General features: G+C 47.1%; 2 protein-coding genes across 2 annotated transcripts in view; one reads left to right on the top strand and one right to left on the bottom strand.

The window, feature by feature from the left end:
• Positions 1 to 516: 516 nt before the first annotated feature.
• On the bottom strand, positions 517 to 5068 carry LOC147730882 (uncharacterized). Its single transcript, XM_086954123.1, has 2 exons — positions 3706 to 5068; positions 517 to 539 (listed from the first exon to the last, which is right to left on the bottom strand). Exons 1-2 carry the CDS (start codon positions 5066 to 5068, stop codon positions 517 to 519), a joined length of 1386 nt encoding a protein of 461 aa, XP_086810249.1.
• A 977-nt stretch (positions 5069 to 6045) lies between these two features.
• The window catches only part of PPIE (peptidylprolyl isomerase E), a 189830-nt gene continuing 169227 nt past the window's right edge, over positions 6046 to 26648 (top strand). The window contains exon 1 of the mRNA XM_086955749.1: positions 6046 to 6177. Within this exon, the coding sequence (XP_086811875.1) occupies positions 6147 to 6177 (31 nt within the window). The 5' untranslated portion in view covers positions 6046 to 6146. The remainder of the gene's footprint in view (positions 6178 to 26648) is intronic.

Below are 26648 nucleotides of genomic sequence, written 5' to 3'. Positions count from 1 at the left end.
AAACCCCAAATACCGCAGGACCGATACTCACTCCTTGAACTACAGTCCACGGTTACGCAAAAGCTCGACCAGCACACTCTCGTCATGATGGCGAGCACTCTAGTAAATGTGTACACGCTCCGAACTGTACGGGACCTACATGTCTCATAACAAAGAACAGCTCAGACAAGGGTAGAGCGCCCACACGAACGGTAGCGGACTCGACAGCCAATGAGCGCGTCGGAATTCTATGCACCGCATTAGAATGAGAAATTTCCTAGTTCACACAATGGAAAGTTTCAATTCTATTAAGGACGCGGAGGCGAGGATTTTGCTAGTCCTTTCTTCATTTTTAATGACAGCAAGTTAAAAGAATAAAGAAAAAATACATCGAACCATGAACTACCCTAACCAACATGGCAGCGGTAGTCATGGTGACCCAATGGCCAATCAGAGTCCATACAATAGCATAAAGAGGTCCCACGACGGAAGTCCTTCCTCTTTCTCTGCTGCCGGTGAAAAGAAGTCTCCTACCCTTTAGTCCGTTTTCTGATCGGAGCCTAGGGAAGAGATAAAAAATAATAATATCTCGTCCAGAACAATGCTGAAGCATCTTATACAATGCAAAGGAAGAGGGTAAAAAACAACTGCAACAGAAGCAGTAAATATGCATAAAACATATCATTCAATGTATACATCATTTATAATAAAACATAATACTTCCCTCGAATGAAGATCAGAGTTTGAATTACATAAGATCGGGAGGGAAGGCTAGAAAAAGCCAGGGTGGGAAAATCCTCGCCTCCGCGTCCTTAATAGAATTGAAACTTTCCATTGTGTGAACTAGGAAATTTCTCATTCTATGTCAGGAAGCGGAGGCGAGGATTTTGCTTGTTTAAAGCTTACTCACCACCAAAGAAGTTGCCTCATGGATTGGTTTAAAATAAAACTTCTTAAAAGTTGAATCCGAAGACCAATCCGCGGCATTCATGATATCTTCCAATCTGCCCCCAACCTGGACAGCCTTGGAAGCCATGGCGCCTCTCGTGGAGTGAGCGCCAAAGTTTGAAGTATTAATACCTGCTTCGGACATGATCCACCTGACCCATCTGGCAATGGTGGGAGAAGAAACCGCTTTGAAAGGTTTCTTAATCGCAATTAGTAATTGTCTTTCGCCCGGGGGGCGCAATTCCAAAGTTACATTCTCATAAGCCTTGAGGCAACGAACCACACAAAGTTTAGGTGCCTCCGGAAAGGCTGGATAAGATACTGACCTGGTATTACACTTTGTTCGTCTAGAGACAGTAAAAGTAACACCTTCTGGTGTAAAAATTCTGGCAGAAATATCAAGAGCCCGAACATCAGAAGCCCTTTTGCAGGAAATGAGACAAAGGAGAATAGCCAACTTAGCCGAAAGCTCCTTGCGTGAAAGATATTCGTTATCCTGCCAGGAAGTGAGGAAACGTAAAACCACATTCACATCCCAAAGACCAGAATAACGTGGTTCTGGAGGGCGCGAAAGGCGAATACCCCTGAGTAGTTTGCAAACCCAAGGGTGTTCACCCACCGGAGAACCATCCACAAGGGCATGACCCGCAGAAATTGCTGACCTGAAGGAATTGATGGTACAATAAGCAAGTTTGTCCTGAAAAAGCTTAGCAAGGAAGTTAATAACTTCAGTCACAGGAGAGCCCACGGGATCCAAGTGTTTTGCCACACACCAACGAACCCATCTGTTCCAGGCCGACCGGTATCGTTTAGTGGTACTAGGGGCCCATGCTCGTTGAATGAGGAGCTCAGCGTCTTTCGAAAGTGAGTCGTTAGACCAACGTCCCCTGAAATCCTCCAGGCCATGAGACGTAGATGGCCTTGGAGAACCAGAGGATGTGGATGACCCAATGGATCCGTCAGAATGAGATTGGATAAGGGGAGCCGAATAGGACTGTCCCAAGATAACTCCAGAAGAGAAGGGAACCAGCATTGAGCTTTCCATATAGGAGTGATCAATATGAGAGAGGCTCGTTGTCTGCGGACCTGGGCTGCCACCCTTTGAATGAATAAGAACGGGGGAAAGGCGTAAGCTGGAAACCGGGACCAGTCTTGAAGGAACGCATCCACTGCTTCCGCACCCGGATCCGGTTTCCAGCTGAAGAACCTGGGAAGTTGGGCGTTCCATCTGGACGCAAACAAGTCCACCTGAGGAAGGCCCCAAATCTCTGAGATCATTTGAAAGACCGCCGGATCCAGCCTCCAATCGCTGGCATCCCGGAAGTTCCTGGATTGCCAATCCGCTACAGAGTTCAATTCGCCGGGAAGATACTCTGCCAGGACTGAAATCTGGCGAAGAAGACAATAGTTCCAGAAGTCCTTTGCTAGGTCCGCTAGGACTTTGGAGTGGGTGCCGCCCAGGCGATTGATATACCTGACTGCCGTCGTGTTGTCCATCCGAAGGAGGACACAACACGAGACCTTGTTCGTTGTGAACGAGCGAATGGCGAACGAACCCGCAAGGAGTTCCAAGCAATTGATGTGGAGATGAAGTTCCTCCTCCGTCCATCTGCCTCCCACAGAAAGGGAGCCGCACCGGGCACCCCATCCTTGGCGGCTGGCATCCGACTCGATCACCAGATCCGGACGGGAGCCAAAAATCGCCTTCCCATTCCACGCATCCATGTGATCCAGCCACCAAAGGAGTTCCGACCTTGCTTCCATGGATAAAGAAATGAGTTCCGAATAAGTGAGGCCTTTGCGGAGATGAAACGCTTTGAGTCTTTGGAGAGCTCTGTAATGAAGCGGGCCTGGAAAAATGGCCTGAATCGACGAGGATAGTAAGCCCACTATCCTGGCCAGGAGACGGAGGGAAATCCTGTCTCGACGGAGGACTTTGCGAATCTCCTTCTTGATTTTTATGATCTTTTGAGAAGGGAGATGTAACGTCGCCTCCGTAGTCTTTATCAGAAATCCTAGAAAAATCATCTCCTGTTGAGGGATTAGCTCTGATTTCTGGGCGTTGATGATGAACCCCAGAGATTGAAGAGTAGTTATGGTCATCTGAAGTTGATGGAGGAGGAGGACTTTGGACTGATTCATTAAAAGAATGTCGTCCAAATAAATTATCAGACGAAATCCCATGGTACGGAGGTGTTCCACTACAGGATGTAGGAGCTTGGTGAAGCACCAAGGAGCAGAGGAAAGGCCAAAGGGGAGAGTAAGAAACTCGTAAATCTGTTCTCTCCAACTGAATTGGAGGAATCGACGATGTGGAGGGTAAATTGGGACTGAAAGATAAGCGTCCTTCAGATCCAAACGTACCAACCAATCGTTTTGCAGAAGAAGATCCCTCAAAAGATGGATGCCTTCCATCTTGAAATGTCTGTATATGAGCCATTCGTTGAACGAACGGAGATTGATGACTGGTCTGAACCCTTTGTCTTTTTTCTCGACCAGAAAGATGTTGCTGAGAAAACCGTTTGGATGAAGAGAGGAAAGAGAGATAGCGCCTTTTCGCAGCATAGCATGAATTTCCACGTCTATAAGCTCTTGGTCTGCAAGAGAAAAAACCAACGGTCGAGGACGCGAGAGTTGAACAGGGGAGCCGTAAAACTCTATGTGAAAGCCTTGAACCGTTTCTAGAACCCAAGGGTCTGATGTGAGACGTGACCATGCCTGAAGAAAAAGAGCAATCCTTCCCCCCAGACGTTCTGGAGAGATGATGGAAAAACTCACCGTTGAATCCTTTGGCGTTGTATTGGTTGCCACCACGTCCTCTGCCCTGTCCTCTGCCTCCTCGGGAAGGATAAAAGGAACCTTGACGTCCGTCGTTCCATCCGTTGTTCCTTTTGAACTGACCTCTATTGGGACCTTGTTGAAATTGGCGGCCGGAAGAGCGACCCCTGCCTCTGCCGGCCCCACCAAAAACCTTTTTAGGGAACATCTTTTTCATTGAAGCCTGGGCCTTGTCAAGGGCCGAAAAAGTAGCCACAAATTTGCCAAGTTCTTTGACAAAGGGATCGCCAAACAAAGTACCCTGCGCTACTGAACCTGCCTCTGAGGATGATAATTCACCCAGTTTAGGGTCAATCTTAAGCAGAAGAGATCTACGACGCTCCGCAGAGAGAGCACAGTTGGCATTGCCAAGGAGGCAAACTGCCCTCTGTGCCCATCCAGCCACGTCATCTACAGGTAGAGGCATACCAGATTCTTTAGAGCGTTGAGCAAGCTCAATGATTTTGGTCAGAGGACCTACAACATCCAACAGCTTATCTTGACAAGCCTTCCAAGATCTGTCAATTCCTTTCTTGGGGTCCTTTACATACTTAGCGAAAAAAGTACACAACTTTGGATCTATTTCTGGCGTAGATGCCACTCTATTGGGAAGAGAAGGGCGAGGACACTCAGAGCGTAAACGTAATCTGACATCTTGAGAAAGGGGCTGTCTAAGCTTAGCGGCCACATAATCAGCCGTAGATTTTTCAGGGACCCACTCCGAGGAGCGCGGTCTATAAATAGAATTAGGATCAAACATATCTGGGGCAACAAAGTCACCTTCCCCACAATCAGAGACATTAGATTTAGGGCGCCAAGACCTACTAATGTCAGACATATCCTCAGAAGATGCGTCATCATCTTCTTCCTCAAAGTCATCCTCGTCATCAATTCCCTCTGAGGGAAACCCTTCTTCCGGGTCAAGGTCTTGGGTGGAAGTACCACCAATATTCCCGGGTGAGTCGTCCCCCCGGAAGGGTGCGCTTCTTAGCGTGCGCGCACTCTTATGGAATACCTCAGCAAGTCTGTTGAAGCCTTCCAGGTGCCCCGCGTCACGCTTTCTGGCCGTGCGTGAAGGAACAGAAATCACTCCACTAGGCCCAGCCCCACTGTCCCCAAAAACACCTGAACCAGATTTAAAAACATGGGCAGACAGTTTATTGACACTATCCTGTAGAGGTGCCAAAGCCTGGGCTATAGCCGAAGATAGGAGTCTGTCCACCTCTACAGGAGGGCGCACTAAGGGCTGAGGAGGCTGTTCAGAGTCAACAGCCATATCAATATCCTGACGAGCCTGCATTTGCGCAGATGACCGGGCACCCATACAAAAGAAAACACCCCAAACTAATTAACAGGGGATGTTCCCCACACAGGCACCCACAAAAATAAAATCGTCAAGCAAAAACACTCAAAAACCGACTGAATCCTGATTTAAAGATTTTTAATAAATATCAGGGAAAAAATCCAGTCAACACGATCTTGCCGCCACCAGCAGCGTCAGTGTGGGGAACGAGGCAGAAAGATACACGAAGCGCCAAAGCCTCGGTGCACTGCTCTCCTCAAGCGCAGGGAAGCGCTGAGGAGAAAAGCCGGTCCACGTCAGAAAGACGACGTGACAGACCCACGCAGGCGCACCACAGAGACGCTCGGGCCAAAGTGCCTACCGCGTCAGAGAAACACAGTCTTGAAAGACAATAAATATCAAATACGGCAAATACGCTGTCAAAACAACCAAATAACACTGCCACGCCACAAGAGAAGTATGAGGAGAAAACGACTTATCTTGAACGCGGCAGCAATGAAGAAAGAGGAAGGACTTCCGTCGTGGGACCTCTTTATGCTATTGTATGGACTCTGATTGGCCATTGGGTCACCATGACTACCGCTGCCATGTTGGTTAGGGTAGTTCATGGTTCGATGTATTTTTTCTTTATTCTTTTAACTTGCTGTCATTAAAAATGAAGAAAGGACTAGCAAAATCCTCGCCTCCGCTTCCTGACATAGAATTGGCCAAGACGCCACCAATGTCCCTCCAGTCCTTGATCACAATATACATTAAAGTCCCTCGCAGTCTATGATATTCTCGACATGAGTGCGCACATTGGTTGGGCTGTCATACGATCCGGAAGTACTAAAAGAACGGATTAAAGTAATTGAGAAAGATTAATAACAAACAATAGATTCGACATGTCAAAAGGTTCAGATTTTGTCGGAAGAATACCGATGTTTGTACACCAAAAACGGCTTTATTTCAGCTGCCTCTCCTTACGTCCTCCATCTCCGTGAAAGCGTGATGGGTAATGTCAGTCTTTTCGGGGCCGGGTTTGGTCGCCTTGAATCGTTGAAGGAGGTTGAGAGTCCGTCTTCAGTATCGCTGCTGAAGTGTGAGGTCACGGGCAAAGATGGCGACCACCAAGCGAGTGCTGTACGTGGGTGAGTGGGGGAGCCGGTAACCGGAGAAGAGAAGACAGGGTGTGGGGGAACGGGCTTTATAGCAAGGCGAGGAGCTGAGAGTACCGAGTCTGCTCTTGAGCAGAGAGCATAAGCATTCTTACCAAGTTAAAACGAAGTGCCATTAAAGTCGGTCTCAACCACTTAGGCAGGATGCACAGCTTTGTTGGAATTTATTTGACGCGCGGTGTCCGAAGCACATCACTCCATCTAATGTGATCCTGTAGCAGCTCTTATTTATTCGAGTCACAACCCGGAGGTTATGTGTTAGGAAGAATAGCTGCTTGTCTGCGACGCACGTACTATTCTAGAGGCGTGGGCAGATTGGTCACCCTCCATCAAGGAAGTCAAGTGGCTCACTAAGTACCCACCTACAAGTGAAAACTGTCTTCTACTGTTTGTCTCTTTATTAAGCACGTGGGCCTGCAGCCTCACTTAATAAAACACGTGGTCGCAGGCTGCCTCATTTTCCCAGCCTAATTGTTGAACTTTATAGAAAAACAACAATGTGTAGGGGCTACATAAAGTGCTTGGGAACAGAACTGAAGTAATTTAGTATAAGTTTACTCCTACGGACTGAGTTATCCTGCCCACGTGACTCTTTCAATATATCAACAAGCATTGGCATAGCCAATAGTTCTTGCCTTTGTGACCTTATAACTGTTTGATCATACAGCACATTACACTTCCATGCCCTTTACTGAAGTAATGCAAACTCAGTGCAATATTTTAGGTACCTATATAATGCAACATAGACTTATCTGGTTTGCCTCACTCTTAGTCCAATCATTCATTCCCTATCGAAAAGCAAGCAGTGCATATGTCCCTAATCTAATTATGTAAACTCCACAACAGTAATGAGAAATAGGCTTGCTCCAGTTTGTCGTGGGTAATGTTCCCTCTAATTTTTTTCCTCGTTGTGCGGCATTGTATGGTCTCTGTGCGTTGCAGCCAATGTTATGTGCGGCAAGTACCAGACTGCGCGTTTAGGTGCAGCGAAAAATATTAGTGCAAAAATCACTCCAAACTTTTGCTTAAAAAGTGAAAATATGGTGCATTGCCACGCATACAGCACCACATGATGGGTCTTAAGGTTTGCAATTCAGATACACACACCTTGGCATGAATTGGTTACACAAGCAAGTACACTTCGGCTTTGGAAAAGCACAGGCCTTCAACGGCAGTACCAATATAAAATTTCACAAAAAATTCTCAACTGGAGTTCTGTTCGTGGGGTGGGGAAATGTTGGGAGCCTATACAAGATTGTACACCTGGGGATGCATGCAGGGTGGCACATGTTATGCTCTCGTATGTGAATGTACCCCCAGTTCCTGCATGGTATGGACTTGACAGTCCATGCCCTGCAGGAATTTGCTTTGGCATTCCCATTGATGGGGCCTTTTTTATAGGCACCGCCGTGGGACAGCCTGCCAGTGTAACGGCCGGATTCTCAGACCAAGCAGCCTACCAACCGTAGCTAACCCAGTCGTCACGTAACAACACAATTTTTGAGGTGCCTGTCAGTTACAAGCTGGAATTGTGTATCTTAAAAACCAATTGTTTATCTAGCTCTGCCAAACACAGACAAAGATTGTGCATCTATTTTTAAATAGTAATTAAAATCAGCCCTGGCAAGATTTATTTTAGGCCAGAGTCATTACCTGTAATTTTCAGCATTATAGTTATTAATTGAAATACCTGAGATTGTGCCATTAGACCATGCTGTATAATTGAGATTGAGTAAAAATCCAATTGTGGTAACATGAGGACAAAGCAAATCAACTAAATGTGAGCAGATGTGTTTTGCAACCTGACCTGTCAGCAGCCACAATCCGCATTGGGTAATCCTCAGAGTGAGGCTGAGGTGCACTCACAGGTTACAGCCAGCCAGGGTGCATCCTATTTATTATGACAGGAGGAGGACTGGAAATTGACCTTTCACATGTAATTTATTGTGCCATACTTTATTTTAGTTGGGAACTCTGCACCTCCTGCAGAAAGAAGTGCTGGCAGCTCGCTATCCTTGAAGAATTTGTGTACCGACCAACCAGCTTGAATATATCATTAGAAAACAGAAGCCTTTATGGCCACGAGACCACCGTATGAGGTCTCCCTAGTGGGAGAATGCCCCAAAAAATACAAAATCTCGTAAGTGACCAGGGTAGTCCTCGCCACCTGTAGAGCGTCAATGGCTGCCTGCGGGGAGAGAATTGAAGCCTCTAACATTCAACGAGTGTGTGGCAATTTTTTTGTTAATTAGCAACTTTAAGAGAAGTTTGGTACTACACGAGGGCTGAGATGCATTAGGCACACTTCACGCAGTCCACAGCCCCGCACTAAAATAAAAATGGATTCTCAAACCTGATGTGTGCTTTCATAATCCTGAAAAAACACGTCGTTCTTGTTGACTTTCTGCTTTTCTTTTCTTAATAGTGCGCTGCTGCGAGGTTGATGTGGGCCTTTGAAATTGGATTCATGTTAAGTGCAGCGCCCGTGGCCTTTGAAATTGTTTTCATGTAAATTGCAGCGCACACAGGCCCTCAATGATTATTGTGATTAGTCTGGTTGTTTATGTATTGTCTGCTTGGGGAATAATATCGGTATTGTCACAAAGCATGCATTGAATAGCAGTTTCATTGTCAATTTATTGGGCAATTTTGGATATTTTCGGATAGTAAGTCATGTTCCATATTTAGGAAGCTGTTCTTGAGTAAACTTGCCCAATATTTTGTGTGTTTGAACTTACGGATTTCAAGTGTGAGGTTTACAATTCTAGCTTGGTATATGGCTTTGTTTTTTTGCCAGCCTTTAAATCAGCAGTCAGCCCGCTCAAGGATTCGAGCACCACTGTGATATGGTCTAACCATTAGGTGATAGTGATTGAATTGGTGCTTAATTTAGCACATCTTTCAGTGGAGGTGAGCTGACGTTTGAAAGTCACATGGTCGAGGCTTTTCTCCAACCGATTCTTGATATAATCAGCAATTGTATTAATGTAAAGAAATCTTGCTCTGCTAATAAGTTATTTGATGTTTTGAATTGTATTTATTTTCCTTGGTGTGTTGCAACAAGCTAGTTTTTTTAAACTCTTGAGTGGTTTTGCTGCAAAGTCCTCTCTTGTTCCCTGATTGTCTATTTTTTTGGTCTTGTCTGAGACAGCACATGAGCTGTCACTTGTAAGATCATTTGTTACGTTGCAAAAAAAAAAGCATTGGCATAGCCAATAGGTCTCACCTTTGGAATCTTGCAAGTATTTAGTTATGCAGTACAATATCCTTGGTGCAACAACTTCAACTGATGCATGGCTAAACACTTATGAGGTCCCAAAGGCGAGACCTATAGACTATCCCAATGCTTGTTTAATATGGTTGTTCAGTTGTACATAATGCCTTCTTGGTTATATATAAGGTAACAAAAATGCTTCTGACACTTTTTTATTAAAACTTTTCAGCATGCTGCCCAGCAGCTACACTTCTCTACAACACAGCTTAAATACATTGGCATAGTCAATAGCTCTGGCTAAACTCTTATAAGGCCACAAAGGCGAGACCAATTGGCTGTGCCAATGCTTGTTCTCTTTCTAATCCAAAACTGTCAGCTTTTAGCGGGGGCATTCGGGGCAAGTACTTTTATTCCTCCGAATAGGTAAAAAAACACCTTCTCAAAGGGCCTTAATAGCAGATCGACAACTCTACCCATTTCAACCTAATCTATATACAACTACCTATTTCAGAAGAACATCTAACACTATTCCCTATAATGATCTTTTATATTCAACCTTTATGTTTCTTAACCTTCCTTCCTCTTACTGTAGTATTTGTTATTTGATTGTCAAGGTAACAAAGAGTAGCGTAAGGATCAGCCAGAAAAAGAGTAATGTAATCTCAATTCTCCCAAAATTCCCTCATCACACTATCAGAGAGCATTAAGTCCCCAGTGTCTTTTGCTTCAAAGCCTCACTGGCAAGCTGATGTACCGGTCTGGACGTTGGCGGTCTTGACCACCGGCATGGGTTACTACCTCTCCAGAGATAGTTTCTTCAATCAAAGACTATAGGTATTTTGGCCAGTGGCCGCATTTTGTATCAAGGCTGAACATTGTCAGGATGTTCAAACAGAATCTGTTCATCTGGGTCAGGCATGATGGTAGCAAGTTATTGTTCCAATGACACCACTTCACCATGTTTCGAAAGATCACCATCTCCAAAAGGCACTTGGTGAGAGATCTGATCATATTCAAAATCATTCCTCTTGTTATCCACTGATCATATGGCAAAGGAAGTGGTGCTTGCTTTCTCCACATCACTAGCATGGATCCAGTATCTGTGCCCTGTGCACTTAACAGCAGTCTGGGTGGTGAAGAGAGCTTGCACTGGCCTCTGAAACTGTTGGGTAAAGACACCGTCTCTAGGCCTCAGCTTGTGACCTGGACCTTTAAGACTGGGAGAGAAACTGGCCATCAGCTGTAAATGTACCAAAATGCAAATCTTTAGCCAACATAGTAATCAACAATAATGGTAAAGTCCATGTCAGATTGTCCTTAATCTTGGTACACCCCATACATTTGCTGGCCTCCCCATAAACATCTCAACTGGTTGCAAGACCTTCAAAGGGCAGATCTGGGGGTACAAAATATCCTGTTGAAATGGGGTACCCTTTCCTGTGCTATAAGTATGGCACATCATGCACCCCTTGACATAGAAATATGCCACCCTGGGAATCAGATTATTGAACTATACATGATCTGACATGGCCACTATTCCTTTAGCACTGATGTGGACTGAACTGTGGGCCATGATAACAATAGCATTCACATAATAATTTGGAAGCATTCATCTTTGCTTTCCTGACGGATCTATCCAACATCCTGTTGCATCCTGACACCCATATCTTTTACACTGTTCCTTCTCTTCCTCCGTAGTTTCTTCCTGTACTTCCCTAATGCAATCTAGAGTCTGATTAAACATATTCACTTCTGGTGTCTATCTAACTGTCCCTGCAATATACATTACACTATACTGTAAATAGGCTGATCCTTTAGCTGTTTCATTTGGCAAAAGTATTTCCCTGTAGTACCTCAGCTTATAATTTTCTTGTGGACAAAACATTGAACAATAGCAACTCTTTTTGGTAACATCAAGGTATCTAGTACCTTTACTATTCATTCCCCATACTGTATCTTATCACCATGTAAAGTCAAAAAGCCCCCTTCTGTTTTTAGAATCGTCCGAATGAGTGGGCAACTCCAAAGGCATATATATTGATATTTACAGTCAAATCTTTACTTAATTTACAGGCTCTAGTCCAAGCTGTCAGCTCCATAGATTGCTCTGACATTTGTTGTATTTTACATAACTCAACCACAGATTTCAAGGGAGTAATTGTATAGGCCACTGTACTAGAGCCACCAGGTAGTTTGTAACATGCACCACCATCGGACAGTTCCCCTGGTGGGTCAGATTTAGTGGTATCTGTCAGGTCTACCCGTACCTTAGTCTCCTTCTCACTAATAAATATGCAATTATGCTTCTCATCTTGTTTGGACTCAGAAAGGAGCTGTACAGTGGCTGGATTCAAAATGTTACAGCATTTCAGAGTGATGTTTGCAGCAAAAAGTGTCAACTCATACCCTGTTAATATCACACTGGACAGGTGCTGGGTCTGAATTTTTTGTTTAGATATCCACTAAATGTGGTACCATAACTGTCAACTTGTGATCTTAAATATACATTTCAAATTGCTTTATTGCAGTAGGGTCCAATGTGGAGGAGAAATATGCACATGACCTATTCCTTCCTACATGGGACCGTGCCAAGCTGCAACCATTTTTTACATGCAAAAAATTGTAATAATCAGGCTTTTACCTAAAGCAGGAGTGTTACATAAAGCATGTTTTTCAATTACAAAAAGACAGCTTCACACTTATTAGTCCAAGGAAGCCACATGCATACGTGCTTTAATGTAAAAGCAAGCAGGGGTTTTGTAATTCGTGAAAAATTTGGTAATAAACGCACAGATATTAGATTGCGTCAGTGGTTTCTGCAAATTCTGCACCAATTATATCCTTTGATGGTGTACCGTCTTACCCCCTTCGACAGGAGGAGACCTAAAAAGCTAATCTTCTGTTGACAATACTGTAATTGGAAAAGAGATACTTTGTCCCAAGGAGGCTAAGTGATGCAATAATTTCACTGTAGTCTGTTTGCAACCTTCTTCTGCATTGCTATCTCTCCAATGAGTGGCTCCTGAGCTACCAGTAGATCACCAGGTACCTGTGAGTAGTTCTCATGTGTGCAGTCCAACCTGTATTTAAATAAACAAAACTCCTGCATTCAAGACATTTCTTTTGTATTTTCGCATCACATAAACTGATGTCTACAGAAAAAGAATTGACATTTTAAAAATGTACTTACAACTATTATTTCAGTTGGAGATATTTTATCATTCATAATTCTATCTTGGTGCAAGGGAGTATTGCAGCTATTGTTTGTATCTAGTACCCATGTAATATTTCCGTTCAAATTCTCAAAGCCTCTTTTTTCTTTCATTATTGCTGAAAACCCTGGCTAATGCACCAATGTGATCACTACTGGGTGGCCACTTTTCCATCACTACTGAGTTTTGTTACAGAAAATGTTGGAGACCCATGTACTAACATTCAGTTGTTGTGAAATAGGGCTTTGAACGGGGATGCCAGAAAATGTAATTTAATTTAAAATTTTATTTTAAAAACACTTATAAAGCGCGCTTTTACCTAGCGGTTTCTTGGCGCTGAGGACTTTTAGAACTCGGATGGCAGCTGTGGGAGGACTAGGCTGGGAATGCTTGCAGAAAGAGATGGGTTTTTAAGGCCTTATGAAAATCAGGGTAAAGAGGGATGGATCGGACCTTAAGGGGGAGGGAGTTCCAGAAAGTGGGGCCGAGGACCGCAAATCCCATAGGTGTATTAACTTTACCTGAGAAACAACAAGATATTGAGGGACTACTTGTGAGAAGTTGGCCCGATATGCAACGTTCGCTATTCTAGCGACCGCTATGTATCGTTCCAACGACCCTTATGGTGTTTGGTTGTAAGTCAACCTATAGACCAGCTATCCTAGTAGCGTGGATACGAGCAGTCTAAGGCTAAAGACTCGAGAGGGCGTGTTAAGCCAGCTGTTTACCACACATGTACCCCTTGAACACCCAGTGAAAGGACACCACACAAGTGTTATGAAAATAAACAGGATATTTATTAAGAATCACAACAGCCCTGTACTCTTTATGAGGACAGGGTACTAAGCACAAACCAAATCTCTTTAGTAAATACTTCAAGTGCACAGTTTAAAACAAGTGTCCGGGGACACGGAAAGGTTAAGGCAAGTCGGAAGCGAGGGACTCGGGACCCTAGAGTAAGGAGGCTATGCAGGCACTGAAATGCCGAGTTACCTAGCCACGAGGGCTGCGGCTGCACAAGTCTTACAGGCGTCGGGGTCTTCCCTGACGAGCCAGGAGCCGGAAGAAAAAGGAGTTGCTGGCCGGCGACCAGTGCTGAACAGTTCGTAGAGATCCAAGCCTGGATCGGAGATTGATGAAACCTGAAAGCAGAGGGGACCAAGTTCGTACTACTAGCCAGTAGTCAGAGGGTACCAGGAAGGCACCGGTTGGCCGTCACCTCGACCAGGTGAGTGGGCGACGCTAGGCTCTGCAGTCTCTCGGACCAGGAGGCGTTGTCGGCGACCACGGTGGAGGTGCGAGCTGTCCCACGACGGATGTCGCTGTCGGCGTCTTGAGTGGACCAGGAGGGTCCGGGGTGCTTCTCGAAAAGATGGAAGCAAGGGCCAGTCTGGAGCAACCAGACCGGCAGTGTTGATTCTCGGGTGTCGTCACAGAAGGGCACAAGCCAGCGGCTAGTGACCAGACAACGTGCTGAGCAGCGAGCAGAAGGGCCCCACGCAGATCGTGGAGATGCTGGGAGACTGCACTTCGGTGCTGGAGCGGCTCAGGGTCGGGGCTTCTCGGACCCCAGAGCACTCACCAGAGAGTTACCTCGATGGTCGTGCTGGTTTTTAAGAGCGTGCAGGTTCTGATGATGGCCGGTCCCTCGAGGTCTCGTCGCACCCACAGATCACAGCTGAGCTGATGTCGTGGGTAGAGGTCAGAGGTGCCAGGGAAGCCGGTTCTCGTCGAGCTGGGCCGTCGGATTCCTTGAGGAAGGACTTACAGCAAACCGCAGAGTTCTTAGATGGTGCCCGCTGATGCAGGGTGACTACTCCTTAGCCACAAGGGAGAAATCTTGAGAAGAGTCTTGAAGTCCTTTCGTAGAAAGTATTCTTGATTCAAAGATGATCTAATTTGGAAGGGTCCCCGCTCCGGCCTTTATCCTAAAGAAAGGGGTGGGTACATGACTAGGTCCTGCCCTAAGGGTGGGACCAGGAAGGGGGGTAGTTACACCCCTCTCCCCTGCCGGACTTTCCCCAGGCCAGGGCTGTCGCCCCTGGAACTGGTTCTAACCGGCAGATGCGTAGTGAGCACCGGGGTGCCACTCCGCAGTCACCTTCTCGCCAAAGCCCTACCTACCCAGAATACACAAACCCTGTCTGGGACGGTGCGAACAGCGCCCTCGACAGGAAACCCTTTGTCCAAGTGCTCCTCGCTGGAAGGACTCCCAGCAGCAGGAGGTCAGACTTGTGTCTGTGGTGGCAGCATCCATTTTGTGGAGCTGAGGCTTTCGTTAACTTTAACCGGGGTTCACAGTTACGTACATGTCGTGTCCCTCTAGAAGGGCGGAATGCTAACCTCGTCGCCAGGGTTGGTGAGAGGGCAGCATCCCGATTCGTATGACACCTTACTCGACATGCCTTGATAACGCGACACCGAAGTTACCGATGTGGTACGCGTTATCATGGAACAGCTATTGGGTCTTGATTCCGCAAGCTGCAGCCGGGCTCGGCTCGGGCCTGAACCTAACTCACACGAGCCCATGCACTCTGCCTTCAGGATTGTCAAGGCCTGCCATAGGAGTGACTGATAGGAACTCGGGTGTCCATTGTATGGTTAGATATAGAGCTACTATACCTAAAGCGAAGGGTGGTTACACGTCTTCGCCCCAGCTGTCGTGCAGCCAGTTGTGTCAAATTTACGAGGCCAGCCAGGGGTGGCATAATACATGCTGCAGCCCATGGCGGCCCTGGGTACACCTATGCCCTGAGTTACAGGGTCTGATAAGGTGGCCCAGTACCAATTGGTAAATGCACCTAGGGTACATATCGTAATTTAGAGAGAGAACAGCCAGGCTGTGGGTCTGATTGGCAGGCCCACAGCCAGAGAAAGTCGTAAACCAGTGAAACAAAAGCAAAAAATCTGGGTGATCATAGGATTGCAGACCCTACTCTCCTACATGACCCCCCCCCAAACGTCGGAACAATAAGCTAACCTTGACCAGGTGAGTCTTCTTGTTCTAAGTGGAAATATCTGGAGAGCCCATCGGCATTGCCATGATCAGTACCAGGTCTATGTTCCACTGTAAAGTCCATCCCCTGTAGGGAAATGGACCACCTTAGTAGTTTGGGGTTTTCATCCTTCATCTGATTTAGCCACAAGAGGGGCTTATGGTCGGTCTGAATCTTGAAGTGAGTGCCAAACAAGTATGGCCTCAGCTTCTTCAGGGCCCAAACCACAGCAAAGGCCTCCCTCTCAATAGCTGACCAATTTTTCTCTCTAGGGGTCAGCCGTCTGCTTATAAAAGCAATGGGCTGGTCTTGACCATCAAAATTCAGTTGAGAAAGAACAGCTCCCACACCCAACTCAGAAGCATCTGTTTAGACAATGAATGGTTTGGAGTAGTCCGGACTCTTGAGGATAGGCGCCGTGCACATGGCCTGCTTTAGGTCATCGAATGCTTTTTGACAGCTCGCTGTCCACTGAACCTTTTTTGGCATTTTCTTGCTTGTCAGTTCGTTTAATGGTGTCACGATGGAACCATAGTTCCTGACAAACTTCCTGTAGTAACCAGTCAGGCCCAAGAAAGCTCGAACCTGAGTCTGGGTGGTTGGAGGAGCCCAGTCCCTGATTGACTGTATCTTGCTCTCCAGTGGCTGAACCTGACCTCCACCTACAAGGTGGCCCAGGTATACAACCTGTGTCTGCCCTATCTGGCACTTGGTGGCCTTGATAGTGAGGCCTGCTGCTTGCAGCGCCTCCAATGTCTTCCGCAGGTGGACCAGGTGATCCTCCCAGGTGGAGCTAAAGACAGCGATATCGTCAAGATACGCCGCACAGAAGTCATCCAGCCCAGTAAGGACTTGATTCACCAACCGTTGGAAGGTGGCAGGTGCATTTTTCAGACCAAAGGGCATCACCACAAACTGATAATGCCCACCAGGGGTTGAAAATGCGGTTTTAGGCTTGGCGTCCTCAGCTAACCTGATTTGCCAGTACCCAGCTGTCAGGTCAAACGTACTTAGGTAGTTGGCCGAAGCCAATCTATCGATAAGCTCGTCTGCCCTTGGTATTGGGTGGGCGTCAGTCTTAGTGACTGCATTGAGACCCCTGTAGTCTACGCAGAACCTCATCTCTCTCTTACCACCCTGGGTGTGAGGTTTCGGCACTAGAACTACGGGACTAGCCCAAGGGCTATCCGAGGGTTCAATGACTCCCAGCTCCAACATTTTCTGCACTTCACTCTTGATGCAGTCTCTAACGTGATCAGGCTGCCGGTAGATTTTACTCTTCACGGGCAAGCTGTCACCAGTGTCAACCTCATGGGTACACCAATCGGTCTGGCTGGGTGTTAGAGAAAACATATGTCTGAACGACTGAAGAACCTGTTTACAGTCGCTCTGTTGATGTTCGGAGAGGCTGCCACAAAAGACAACACCATCTACCGATCCATCGTCAGGATTCTGAGTGAGCAGGTCGGGGAGAGGGTCACTCTCCTCCTCCTGTCCCTCATCTAGGGCCATGAGCAAACTCATGTCCTTCCTGTCGACATATGCCTTGAGCCTGTTGACATGAAGCACCCTGTGGGGGCTCCGGGGAGTTCCTAGGTCAACCAGGTAGGTGACCTCTCCCTTTTTCTCCAGGATGGTGTAGGGCCCGGACCATTTGTCCTTGAGTGCTGCTGGGGCCACTGGCTCCAACACCCACACCTTCTGTCCGGGCTGATAAACAGTCAAGACAGCCTTTTGGTCATGCCAAGCTTTTTGGAGTTCTTGGCTGGCCTTAAGGTTTTCAGATGCCTTTTCCATGTACTCAGCCATCCGCGAGCGGAGGCCGAGCACATAGTCCACTATGTTGGCTGCAGGCTTTTTGAGAGGTCTCTCCCATCCTTCCTTCACCAAACACAGGGGTCCTCTTACAGGATGCCCGTACAAAAGTTCAAAAGGGCTGTAGCCAACCCCCTTCTGTGGGACTTCTCTGTAGGCGAACAAGAGGCAGGGGATCAGGACGTCCCATCTACGCCGAAGCTTTTCCGGTAGTCCATGAATCATCCCTTTTAGGGTCCTGTTGAATCTCTCAACAAGCCCATTGCATTGTGGATGATAGGGTGTAGTGAACTTGTAGTTGACACCACATTCCTTCCACATAGCAGTTAAGTAGCTCGACATAAAGTTTGCACCTCTGTCGGAGACGACCTCCTTAGGGAAGCCCACTCTGGAGAACACTCCAACTAGGGCTCTTGCCACAACAGGTGCTGTAGTGGTCCTAAGGGGAATAGCTTCAGGATACCTGGTGGCATGATCCACTACCACCAGTATAAACTTGTGCCCTGACGCTGTCGGTGGTTCCATGGGACCGACGATGTCGATCCCCACCCGTTCAAAGGGCACCCCCACCACAGGCATTGGTATAAGGGAGGCCTTTGTCGTGCCACCTGACTTACCACTGGCTTGGCAAGTGACACAGGAGCGGCAAAACTCCTTGGTATCTTCGTTCATGTGAGGCCAGTGAAAGTGTGAGACAAGCCTGTCCCACGTTTTCGTCTGGCCTAAGTGACCTGCTAAGGGAATCTCGTGGGCCAAGGTAAGTAGGAAACCACGCTGAGACAAGGGGACGACCAGCCTCCTGGTCATGCCAGGCTTGGGGTCTCTCGACTCAGTGTACAGGAGTCCATCTTCCCAGTATACCTTGTGGGTACCTGTGGCGTTCCCAGCAGCCTCAGCAGCAGCCTGCTGTCTGAGGGGTTCAAGAGAAGGGCAGTCTAACTGGTCCTTCCCCAGATCTTCCCTTGAGGGTCCCCCTGAGCCCAAGAATTCAACTTGATCAAGTTCGAACTCTCTCGGCTCAGTTTCCCTCAATTCCTGTAGGTCAGCCTCCTCTGAGACTTGATCCTCGACCTGGGGCAAGGGGGAAGGCACAGCCTTAACCCTACTGCTCTTTTTCTTGGGAGGTGTCTGGTCCGTTGTTCCAGGATCCAGCACCTGTTCAGTGGGGCATTTCCTGACCTGCGACCTAGTCACAGCGAACACATGTGCTGGCAAACCTAACATTTCCATGTGAGTCCGGTGCTCCACTTCTGACCATTGTGACGACTCCAAATCATTGCCCAACAAACAATCCACTGGGAGGTCTGGACTAACTACAACCTTCTTTTGGCCAGTTACCCCTCCCCAGGAGAAAGCTACAATTGCCATACTGTGATTGGTAGTGACATTGCTTGCATTGGTCACCAGGAATTCTGTACCTGGCATGATCTGTCCAGGGTCCACAAAGTTAGGCGTCACCATGGTGACGCTGGCACAAGTGTCCCTATAGGCCTGAGCCATCTTTCCATTTATGAAAGGCGTCTGTCTGTATTTTCCCAAGGTATTGGGGCTTACGTCAGGGGACACGTCCACGTCCCCTGTACTGACAAGGACAGCTTGAGTGAGCGTGCCAACTAAGTTGTCACGCCCCTCAGAACCCAGGGTTAACCCTACTAAACCCTTGGGAGGCGCACTACCACTGCTGACTGTACTAGGGGGCACAGGTGCCTTAGGGGCTGCAGTGGCAGGAGTCTGCCCTCCTCCTTTCTTGGTGCACTCACTAAACCAGTGAGATTTACTTTTACAGTACTGGCACCATCGTTTGGATTGGCCTTCTTTCTTCTTTTGGGGAGCCTGACCCCCACCCTCTTTGGGTTGTTGGGGACCTGTCGAAGACTTCTGGTCATTTTGTTCCCCTTTAGAATCTTTACCCTTTTGGTCTGCTTTCTTCTGACCACCTTGATTCTGGCCCTGGTTCTGTTTAACTCTCGTACGAACCCATTTGTCTGCCTTCTGCCCCAATTCTTGGGGAGAGGTCAGATCCGAGTCGACAAGATGCTGATGCAACAACTGGTTCTGACAATTGTTTAAAATTTGTTCTCTCATCATCAAATTATACAATCCCTCGTAATCAGTAACCTTACTGCCCAGCAACCAGCCCTCAAAAGCCTTAGTGGCACAATCGACAAAATCAGACCAATCTTGAGACTGCGTTTTCTGGGTATCCCTGAACAGCACCCTGTACTGCTCAGTGGTTAGGCCGAACCCTTCAACGAGTGTATTCTTCAAGACTTGGTAATTATTAGCGTCCTCTACCCTTGTGGTGAGGAGCTTGTCTCTTCCTTTACCTTCAAAGGAGAGCCACAAGATAGCTGCCCACTGACTCTGGGGAACACCTTGCACAGTGCAGGCCCTCTCCAAAGCAGTAATCCATTTGTGGATGTCGTCCCCTTGTTTAAAGGGGGGCACTATCTTCCCAAGGTGTTTCGTATCGAAACTCTTTTCCCTATTACTAGGTACATTGCTGCCACCAGTGGGGATTGCCCCACTTAACTGTTGCTCTCTAGCGAAAGCAAGCTTTTCCTTGGCCAGGGCAAGTTCTTCCCTTTCGATCCTTAGATTAGCTGCCCTTTCTTTCGCTTCGTACACTCTCCTCTGAGGGGACGTCATCCCTCTTTGAGAAGAGTTGTGAGAGCCGTTGGTATGAAGGGATCTGCCAGAGTCTCTTGACAGAGATCGGGCTCGTCCATTCCCCAGGTTAAGCGGAACCGACAGTAGCGCCGGGGTTCCCCCCGTACCACTATCGTGCCTGCTTAAGTTGGACCGTGTTAGTCTGACGACTTCTACCTGTCCCTTATCTGCCTCGTCCCCAGAGAGATCCTCATCCTCATCCTCCTCCACATCCTCGTTCTCGGTTGCGAGGTGGATGAGGTCAGGATCGTCCCGGGTTCCCTCGAGGGGAGGCATGTCTCCTTCTGGATTAGAAGAGCTACGAAGTTTCTCAGCTCTTCTGGCATCATAAGTCTCCAAGAGACCAATCAGAAAGGACGTTGTGGGGTTAGACCCCTGCTGAATCTTCCGGGAGTGACACAATCGTCTTAACTCCTTGAAGCTCAGCACAGTATATCCTGAAGGGATGACCTGTGGAGGGTCAACTGACACAAGGGGAGACTCAGAGTTTCCTCCTTGGCCCGACATACTGTTTCTAGTGTGGTGTAAGTGATGCACCTACCTACACTATGTGTTTTCCTACTGTACCCTTGCTAAGAGTTGTAGCCAAGGTGTGCTAAGCCTTGAGGAGCTACAACAGCTGGTTCAGTAGAACTCAGAGTATTCTAAGCTTTAGTTATATGTACTAACAGTACTTGTGCGATCTTTCAACAAGATATTCTTAGGATACGTGTGGTAAAACAACAGCAAGCTCAAATCCCAACCGCTGCTCACCAATGTGAGAAGTTGGCCCGATATGCAACGTTCGCTATTCTAGCGACCGCTATGTATCGTTCCAACGACCCTTATGGTGTTTGGTTGTAAGTCAACCTATAGACCAGCTATCCTAGTAGCGTGGATACGAGCAGTCTAAGGCTAAAGACTCGAGAGGGCGTGTTAAGCCAGCTGTTTACCACACATGTACCCCTTGAACACCCAGTGAAAGGACACCACACAAGTGTTATGAAAATAAACAGGATATTTATTAAGAATCACAACAGCCCTGTACTCTTTATGAGGACAGGGTACTAAGCACAAACCAAATCTCTTTAGTAAATACTTCAAGTGCACAGTTTAAAACAAGTGTCCGGGGACACGGAAAGGTTAAGGCAAGTCGGAAGCGAGGGACTCGGGACCCTAGAGTAAGGAGGCTATGCAGGCACTGAAATGCCGAGTTACCTAGCCACGAGGGCTGCGGCTGCACAAGTCTTACAGGCGTCGGGGTCTTCGCTGACGAGCCAGGAGCCGGAAGAAAAAGGAGTTGCTGGCCGGCGACCAGTGCTGAACAGTTCGTAGAGATCCAAGCCTGGATCGGAGATTGATGAAACCTGAAAGCAGAGGGGACCAAGTTCGTACTACTAGCCAGTAGTCAGAGGGTACCAGGAAGGCACCGGTTGGCCGTCACCTCGACCAGGTGAGTGGGCGACGCTAGGCTCTGCAGTCTCTCGGACCAGGAGGCGTTGTCGGCGACCACGGTGGAGGTGCGAGCTGTCCCACGACGGATGTCGCTGTCGGCGTCTTGAGTGGACCAGGAGGGTCCGGGGTGCTTCTCGAAAAGATGGAAGCAAGGGCCAGTCTGGAGCAACCAGACCGGCAGTGTTGATTCTCGGGTGTCGTCACAGAAGGGCACAAGCCAGCGGCTAGTGACCAGACAACGTGCTGAGTAGCGAGCAGAAGGGCCCCACGCAGATCGTGGAGATGCTGGGAGACTGCACTTCGGTGCTGGAGCGGCTCAGGGTCGGGGCTTCTCGGACCCCAGAGCACTCACCAGAGAGTTACCTCGATGGTCGTGCTGGTTTTTAAGAGCGTGCAGGTTCTGATGATGGCCGGTCCCTCGAGGTCTCGTCGCACCCACAGATCACAGCTGAGCTGATGTCGTGGGTAGAGGTCAGAGGTGCCAGGGAAGCCGGTTCTCGTCGAGCTGGGCCGTCGGATTCCTTGAGGAAGGACTTACAGCAAACCGCAGAGTTCTTAGATGGTGCCCGCTGATGCAGGGTGACTACTCCTTAGCCACAAGGGAGAAATCTTGAGAAGAGTCTTGAAGTCCTTTCGTAGAAAGTATTCTTGATTCAAAGATGATCTAATTTGGAAGGGTCCCCGCTCCGGCCTTTATCCTAAAGAAAGGGGTGGGTACATGACTAGGTCCTGCCCTAAGGGTGGGACCAGGAAGGGGGGTAGTTACACCCCTCTCCCCTGCCGGACTTTCCCCAGGCCAGGGCTGTCGCCCCTGGAACTGGTTCTAACCGGCAGATGCGTAGTGAGCACCGGGGTGCCACTCCGCAGTCACCTTCTCGCCAAAGCCCTATCTACCCAGAATACACAAACCCTGTCTGGGACGGTGCGAACAGCGCCCTCGACAGGAAACCCTTTGTCCAAGTGCTCCTCGCTGGAAGGACTCCCAGCAGCAGGAGGTCAGACTTGTGTCTGTGGTGGCAGCATCCATTTTGTGGAGCTGAGGCGTTCGTTAACTTTAACCGGGGTTCACAGTTACGTACATGTCGTGTCCCTCTAGAAGGGCGGAATGCTAACCTCGTCGCCAGGGTTGGTGAGAGAGCAGCATCCCGATTCGTATGACACCTTACTCGACATGCCTTGATAACGCGACACCGAAGTTACCGATGTGGTACGCGTTATCATGGAACAGCTATTGGGTCTTGATTCCGCAAGCTGCAGCCGGGCTCGGCTCGGGCCTGAACCTAACTCACACGAGCCCATGCACTCTGCCTTCAGGATTGTCAAGGCCTGCCATAGGAGTGACTGATAGGAACTCGGGTGTCCATTGTATGGTTAGATATAGAGCTACTATACCTAAAGCGAAGGGTGGTTACACGTCTTCGCCCCAGCTGTCGTGCAGCCAGTTGTGTCAAATTTACGAGGCCAGCCAGGGGTGGCATAATACATGCTGCAGCCCATGGCGGCCCTGGGTACACCTATGCCCTGAGTTACAGGGTCTGATAAGGTGGCCCAGTACCAATTGGTAAATGCACCTAGGGTACATATCGTAATTTAGAGAGAGAACAGCCAGGCTGTGGGTCTGATTGGCAGGCCCACAGCCAGAGAAAGTCGTAAACCAGTGAAACAAAAGCAAAAAATCTGGGTGATCATAGGATTGCAGACCCTACTCTCCTACACTACTATCTTGTTACTTTCTCTCAAATCAATCACAAATTGATAAACTTTTATCCTGTATTCCAGCCCCTCTTTTAAGGACAGGAAGAATAGGGCTATTACATACATTAGAGGAAACTTCCTCTAAGCGAGTAAAGACATCAGGGATGGCCTCTCCCTGTCCTTGCTTACAAGCAGTAAGGAGCGTCCAATTTATTTTCCTTGCTGGAACCATTGTTTTATTATAAGTAAGTATGCTACCAGGCAGATATAAGCTGAGTAGGTTTCTGAGCAGGTTTCCTATCCCTTTCAGCTACTATTATTGCAGCCCAATCTCCTCCCAAATCAACGGCATGATCCTGTTTCAGGGTAAGTCACCACATACCTGGTGGCAGGACCATACCAAAAAACATATCAATATCTGCTGAGGTCATGATACAGGAATCAATGGCTGCCTGTACATCATCATAAAATCCTCTAGGATTTTTCCGTATGTCTGGTAAGGAGGCTTTTAAAGTGCGTACATCCGTCCTTTTCCAAGGCGTGTATATCCAATTATACAAAAAATGGGCTCTAGCAATGGGAGTATTAGGGCAGGGGTGTGGAAATTTTACAAAAATCTACTTGGCCAATGGACAAAATGTTACAGAAATCTACTTGTCCTGGGAAGATATCTGCTTGCCTCACCTATTCCATAAATCACTGAGGTGTGTCTGCACAGAGATAACCTGCACGGCAATCAGTGCAACATACTTTGCAATATATACTTTCAATGCAAGTCCAATTATGCAGTGCATGGTCACACCTTTTAATTCAACTATTGTACTGGATGGATGTACAGCATGTGTGCAGATGTGTCAGTGTGCACTGCACTCCATTATTAACCAGTATGCATGTGACAAATTTTCAAATTTAGAGAAATAGTACCTAAAAGCAGAGTGCAGACTGGTAAGACTACATTTCTTGAAGCGTACTTGGCATAGACTGTGCCGGAATATGAACCTGTAGGGCAAAAGGGTGTTCTTCATTCTAGGGACAATTCCTAGCTGTACAGTGTAAAAAATACTCACGTGATCATGCTCTGATAAACATGTGGAGGGTAATAACCACTTCCTGGCAGAGCTTTTGAATTGTTTATGGGGTAGCAATAATCACATAGCAGAGGTGTTTAGTTCACTGAAGCAGTATCCACAAGTACGAATACACAGGATAAAGTAATGGGCAGTTAAATCAATCTCCCCTTTTACACTCCTGGGCAGGTGTGGTGTCATTATATTATTGTTCACTCACTGCTACATCCCTATATTCTTCTACCACACAAGGAGCATATGCAACACTGGCAGTAGCAGTACAGGGTTCTCTTGTGCACAGTACTGGTTAGTCATGGCACCAGCCGAGAAAGCTTCCCTAACATGAAGGGATGCAGATCAGCAGTGGATGTGCAAGTTTGTCTCACTGAGATTTGTAAAGATCTCTGCCACTTGTCTCTCTCCTTCCAGTGTCCCCAGCCCTCCACTGCCCACCGAAATGTGTGTTATCTTCAGGGAATTCCTGTAATTCTGTTTTAGCATGCTGATATACGGGTATTGGGAAGCCTGGTGAAGGAAACGGTTTTAACGTTGCAGCAACCTGTGCAATCAGTTTCTTTATTTCAGAAGCTGAGCATCCTGAGGGTCCAAGGGATGATACTTGGATATTTGAAAATGAGCACATGCATAAAGAAGGCACAAAGACAGGACCCATATGAATAACGCCCAATGGCAAATCATGTAGGGAAAGAAATGCAAACCTTTATGTCTATATAGGACAAATATTTACACAGGCGGAAGAGTCACTTTTCCTTAGATCTGTTATGGGCTATTTTTTACTGCTGACGTAACTGGGCAACAAAAAAGCAACACTACAGCGGTTGCATAAAATTCCCAGGTAGGAACATTGTATATTTTCACCTAGTTGTGAATAAAATATGATTGGGAGACCTACAAATGCATATTTTGATAATTTCTGCTTTATATTGAACTTGCTTCTTCAATTTTTGCCATTTTATATCGTTGCAAATGAAATATGGTCCCCCACTGGTGACTGGTCCCTCGTGCTTTATATACAGAGCAACTCTAATTATGAGATTCTACAGCTGAGGAGTTTTCCATATAATTTGCCAAATAATCAACAGATGCTGCCTAAACGGCATATTTTAACAAAAATGTTTATACTAGCTCAAACAGATCAAAAGTTACTAAAAAGGGGGTAACATGTCCTGGCACACAGTGAAAAGCCCATCACAAGTAGTGACTGGTCTCTTTTAAATTGCTATTGCTGTATTTGGGTCTTAATCTGAGACTAATGAGGCAAAACATTTATAGAGTGTTAACATGTACGAATGTCAAAATAATGAAGTAATACTGTCAACGAAAATGAGCTGCATTATGCTACATAATTCTCATTTTTGTGGCAACATAATTTAGTCAACCCTACTGCGTAATTTAGACCTTCCCTGCCGCTTCATTACAATGGCTCTGCTTATTTAGCACAAACAATAGGTACAGGAGACGAGAAATTCAACCAAATAAAGGTACAGGCTAACAGAAACGAGCCTTAAATGTGGAGAAAAATCAGTTTCTTGAAAGGATTAAGCCTGCAAGTATTGACACGGACGTGAGGCTTTTCCTCTGCAGCAGTGGCTAGATTGAATGATAAAGTGTGGGCACTGATTAAGCGAGAAGCCGTGGAGCAAAGGGGGAGGTAACGGAATAAGGAAAAGGCAAAATAGACTGTGGGGGAGAGTATTGGTAAAGGAGAACTCATCTTGGGCAAAAATGTGGACATTGCAACGTTTCAAACGCCAAGAGTGGCACACATCTCAGTGAATAGTGTGAAATACGCTCCACATTTCCTGGATTACAAAGATACTTTCTGCCTTCAGCATAATGTGGTGTTTTCTTTATTCAACTATAGCTTGATTTGCTTAACACCAGGAAAACAATGCAAATTAAAAAATGCTTCCATTAACAGCACACGCATAATCCTGCAAGGCTGCATTTTCTGTAAGCCTGCCAGGTATTTAAAGTATTATCGTTTGCTCCGTGCCCCCAAATGCGACCTTGTCCATAAAGCAGAAACAAAGTAAAGGTCAAGATCGCTCTATTAAACTTCCTTTTATCGTGTTTTCACTCCTTACCAACGATGTACTGGCTCCATTGCTAGATTGTAAAAGGAGAGGTGACGACTTATTGTAAAATGTTAAGGTGCCACACATTTGACCTGACCCTGCTCCCACGCTCACGGACTCCAGATCATTGCGTGCAAAATCAATCACAGTTGACAACATTTTCTTAAAGCTCAGACCGCTGCAAAACCCATTTTCAGACGGACTCACCTTCTGGGGAGGCATACAGTGTGTCAGACGCCGAC

Source organism: Lissotriton vulgaris, chromosome 2_1 (genome assembly GCF_964263255.1).
Source record: "Lissotriton vulgaris chromosome 2_1, aLisVul1.2, whole genome shotgun sequence".
NCBI classification, from domain to species: Eukaryota; Metazoa; Chordata; class Amphibia; order Caudata; family Salamandridae; genus Lissotriton; species Lissotriton vulgaris.
The sequence above is the reverse complement of the archived record's forward strand: the minus strand, read 5'-3'. Positions and strand labels throughout refer to the sequence as shown.